The 4,479-nt window shown below is 62.5% G+C and overlaps 1 protein-coding gene across 1 annotated transcript; it reads right to left on the bottom strand.

Moving 5' to 3' along the window:
- Nucleotides 1-464: 464 nt before the first annotated feature.
- Nucleotides 465-2,850, bottom strand: FOXI3 (forkhead box I3). The gene is made up of 2 exons (XM_087737424.1): nucleotides 2,148-2,850; nucleotides 465-1,054 (listed from the first exon to the last, which is right to left on the bottom strand). The coding sequence occupies exons 1-2, from the start codon at nucleotides 2,848-2,850 to the stop codon at nucleotides 465-467; spliced, it is 1,293 nt and encodes a 430-aa protein (XP_087593550.1).
- Between the last annotated feature and the right edge of the window lie 1,629 nt (nucleotides 2,851-4,479).

Below are 4,479 nucleotides of genomic sequence, written 5' to 3'. Positions count from 1 at the left end.
ATTGCTGGCGGAAGAGTTTTTTAATACATTGTACAAGGCACTTCATAAGAAATCTCTTCATTTTTTTTTTCCTCTTCTCTTCTAAGACTTACTGGATGTCTACACTTGGCTCTTGCCGATACCGCTTTATGGTTATAGTTTTTAAACTTCTTATTCTACATTCAGGATTAGAAACCTCTGAAAACATTAATTCAGTTCGTTTTCGTCTGCAGAATTTAGATGCTAAGCCATCTAAACCACCTAACGTTTTCCAGGATGGGGAAAAGACCTTGCATCTGCCTTCTGCTGGTGTTCAAGGGGTGTTCTTATTTTGAAAGGTGAGAAGATCCGTCTTCCTGGAAGAACTCCTGGGAAGTGTCCACATTGAAATGCTGTTTGCAAAAGCATATGGTCCTCCGTGCTGCCAAATACACCTGCAACTCCCATTCCCTTCGCAGCGCTCGCCGGTCGACTGCCCCAGCATCCTACACCTCTGTTCCATCCCGGGTGTAGATGAGGCTGTTAACCGTGAAGTTGTAGTAGTGGTTGTACTGGGCTCCCTGGCTGCTGCTGCTGGGATGGAAGGAGCTGTAGTAGGCGGGGGAAGGTCCCGCAACCCGCTGCAGCTGGTCTGGTGAAGGCACCTCCTGAGAAGAGCTGCTGGAAGGGGTGAAAGTGCCACTGCTCAGCTGTCCAGCAGAGAAGTTCCTGTGGTGCAGGTCACTGCCGAGACCCCCCGTCAGCCGGCTGCCTCCGCTGCTCAGCGAGCTCATGCCGCTGAAGAAGGTGCTGAGGCAGCTAGGGGTGGATGAAATGATACCGGAGGGAGAGGAGCTTTTTGGATGGTCCCTGGCAGAAGACGAGGGGTCCAGCTCTGGGGGTGGGCTGTTTCCACACGGTTTGCCTGCGGCTGGGATGGGTCGCTCTTCCTCGGCCTTCAGGCCCCCCAGAGAGGAGGCCGCGGATGCGGTCGCGGGGGCGTTGGGCTCAGAGCGCCGCTTGCGTTTGCGACGGAAGTTCCCGTTGTCAAACATCTTCTCACAGTTGGGATCTAAGGTCCAGTAGTTTCCCTTCCCTGGTGGAAAACAGGACAAACAAGAGAGAAAGTCAAATTCCGTGACAGTGAGCCCCGCCGCAGACAGATAAGCAATATCCATGCCTTGTCCGATCAGCACAGCACCCACACCTCTCCTACACCTGTTCCTCCTCTACCTGTTTTCCAGTACAAGGATCCAAAACATGGCTCCAGGACACCATCACACCCACCCCTCCCATGCCCAAGTGAACCTTAAGGCCACACAGGAGAAAGAGAGCCGCCCCATCACTGAGCATAAACCTCTCTGGAGGATCTGCGCCTCTGCCTCAGAGCTGGCCGAAGGGAAGGCGAAGCGGGGCTCCCCTTGCTCCGGCTGCCCCACAGCGAGCAGGGGCACGCACTTAGTGCGAGGGGGCTGCGGTGGCATTAGCATCCCCGCACACCTCCTGCCCATGCCCGGGCCTGGCGGGAGCGGTGACCCCACAACAACCCCCGAAGGCCCCAGACCGGCACGGCCCATCCCGCCCGGGCCGGACCTGCACCGTCCCGGCGCGCCTCCGCCCTCCGCCCACTCCCGGGCACCGGCTGCGCCCCGGGGCCGGGCCGGCGAGCGGCGGGCGGGGAGGGGAGCCGTGAATCACGGCCGAAGGAGCCGGGCCTTGCACAACCGGCACTCCCCGCCTCAGCGCGGCTCGGGGAGGGGGTGAGCGCTGGGGCCAGCCGCCCCTCGCCCGAACCGCCCGCGGGGGCCAGCGCCGGGCCCGAGGGAGCGAAGGGGGGCTGCTCGCCTCACAGCGCCCGGCTTGAGGGGACACGGGAGCCCGGTCTCCTCATGTCACCGGCCCCGAGGGGACAAGGCAGCCCGGACTCCTCACAGCGCCCGGCTTGAGGGGATAAGGGAGCCCGGTCTACCTCATGTCACCGGCCCCGACGGGACAAGGGAGCCCGGTCTCCTCATGTCACCGGCCCCGAGGGGACAAGGCAGCCCGGACTCCTCACAGCGCCCGGCTAGAGCGGACAAGGGACCCGCCGGACAAGGGGACCGCCGCCGCCCGCTCTCCCCACGGGGGTGCCGGCAGCCCCGCCGGGCCCCCGCCCCAGCCCACCCTCCCGCCCGGCGCGGCGGCCTCACCGGGGTCGTCCTCGTCGCGGGGCACCTTGCGGAAGCAGTCGTTGAGGCTGAGGTTGTGGCGGATGCTGTTCTGCCATCCCGCCTTGCTGCGCTTGTAGAAGGGGAAGTTCTCGGCCACGTACTGGTAGATGTGGCTGAGGGTGAGCTTCCTCTCGGGGGCGCTCTGGATGGCCATGGCGATCAGCGCCGAGTAGGAGTAGGGCGGCCGCACCAGCTTCAGCAGCTCCTCCTGGCTGGCCAGGCTCAGCCAGCTCAGCTCCGCGCCGCCCGCCGACGGCGAACCGGGCGCCGAGGGGGAGCCCACCAGCTGCCCGCCCCGCGAGCAGCCGTACGAGGCCGGCGGCAGGAAGGGGGCGGCGGCGGCGGCGGCGGCGGAGCCGGGCGGGCCCTGCAGGTAGGGCGCGGGGCTGTTCATGCCCCACAGATAGCCGGCGTTGGCGGGCGCCCCGTAGTCCCCCAGCGCGTACCCGCCCGCCCGCTGCCCCGAGGAGGCGGCGGCGGCGGCGGCGGCCGCGGCGGCGGCGGCGGCGGCGGCGGCGGCGCCGGGCGGGTGAAGGCTGGGTTGGGGGTAGACGCTGAAGTTCTCGCTGCAGTACACCGCCATGTCGGGGGCTTCCTGGGCGCTGCGGGGCTGCGGGGGCGCGGGGGCGGCCGCCGGCGCCGAGGCTCTGGGCTGCGCCTGCTGCAACTCACCGGCGCTCATAATCCCTGGCCATGCAGGGCGGCCGGCGCTCCCCCCCGCTCCCGTCCTCTCCCGCCGACAGCCCCCCGCCCCCCCCCCGGTGGCCCCAGACCAAAAAATCCCGGGGGGCTGCGGACTCGGCGCCCTTATAGGCGCTGCCCCGCGCCCGGCCTCCCCGCCCGCGGCCGGGGCTGGGCGGGCGGCGGCGGAGCGCAGGGCGCAGCCAGTAGCGCGGCTCGGCGGCGGGGAGGGAGGCGGAGGGGGGCAAGGCCGGGCCCCAAAAGCGGCGATGGAGGAGGGACCGGCGGGGGGAGCTGCGGGAGGCGCCAGGGATTTGGCTGCCGGCGGAGCGGGGGCAGAGCCCCGAGCCTCCCCCCGCTCCCCGCCCCGTCCCGGGGGCCTCCCCGCCCCGTCCCGGCGCTCGGCGATCCGATCCCCCCCCCTTTCCCACACATGCGATCGTCCCTGATCCCTTCGGCCCCGAAACCGGCCCCGAAATTGAGGTCTGGGGGAGATTAGCATCGCTGCGGTTGCCCCGACGGGAACGCGAAGGGTGAAATTCGCTTAAACTCTTGTTATTTACGTGTAATTTTGCCGCCCGTCTCACAACAGCCGGGGCTGGGATCGCACTTAATTAGCGTTGGGTAAGGAATTGCCCGAAATTAAACAAACAAACACCGGCGGCGCGTTCGCTGCCGCGGCGGGAGGAGCGGGCGCGGGGCGCGATTTCATCAATAAAAGTTGATTTTCGCCTTGCTGCTTCGGGGGGAGCCGGGGGGAAAACGCATCCTTTCGCAGGGAAAAAGCTCTCGGTGTCCGTAAGGATCCCCACGTCCCGGGGATCAGCCCCGGCAAATCCTTCTCGTCCGGGGCAAAGCACACGATCGGACCCACACGTGTAACGAGAAAAATACGGTCAATGCTGCGGGAGAATTCACTCTTTGTCAGTCGCTTGGAAGATGTAAATCCCCGGGTCTTAAACGGGGTTGTTACTCGGTTTTTTTGCTGGTAAAAATGCCTAAAAAATCCCCTTTCCAGGTACAGATGCGAAGCGCTCTCCGCAGGGTTGCAGGCGCTGGGTGTCTTGGTTTGACATCAGGATTTTGGGGAGAGAGGAGCGTTTGGGAAAAGTCTTTGCGTTTTATGTCTTCGATAAAATAGTTATAAACGCCCATGGAAATCAGGGAAGCTGAATCGGGGCGGCTTTCCCGCGCTACCTCCAATCCCCAATTTTCATCCCTCGTGTGATCTAAGCAGATATGTAATAACTGGAGCATTTTCACCATTGTATTTCGTTTTAAAACAAGTGGACAGACAGGAATTATGATTTTGGGTTTCCTCCTTTAATTGTAAGGGGAGGTGTTTGGGTTTTTGTTTTTTCGGTGTTTTGTTTTGGGGGGGGGGCTGTTATTTTTTTTCCTGTTGTTGTTTTTTTTCTGTCCCTGTTGCTGCTGCTGATTTTATTTGCATCTTTTGGGGGACGAGCTTACCGTGTGTGTTTGGATAGCCAGAACAGCAGGAGAAAATTTTACATTATGTTTCGCAAGGTGCCTTTTCCCTTCCTTGCCTTTATTATTTATAACAGCTTCGCATCTCTTTGGAGAAGGGTCGCACTGGAAAATGCTGATTTGAAGTCTTACCGGACAACAG

Source organism: Nipponia nippon, unplaced genomic scaffold (genome assembly GCF_047370975.1).
Source record: "Nipponia nippon isolate SJK-2023a ecotype South Korea unplaced genomic scaffold, ASM4737097v1 scaffold_6, whole genome shotgun sequence".
Classification (NCBI taxonomy): domain Eukaryota; kingdom Metazoa; phylum Chordata; class Aves; order Pelecaniformes; family Threskiornithidae; genus Nipponia; species Nipponia nippon.
This window is presented reverse-complemented; position numbering and strand designations above follow the sequence as displayed.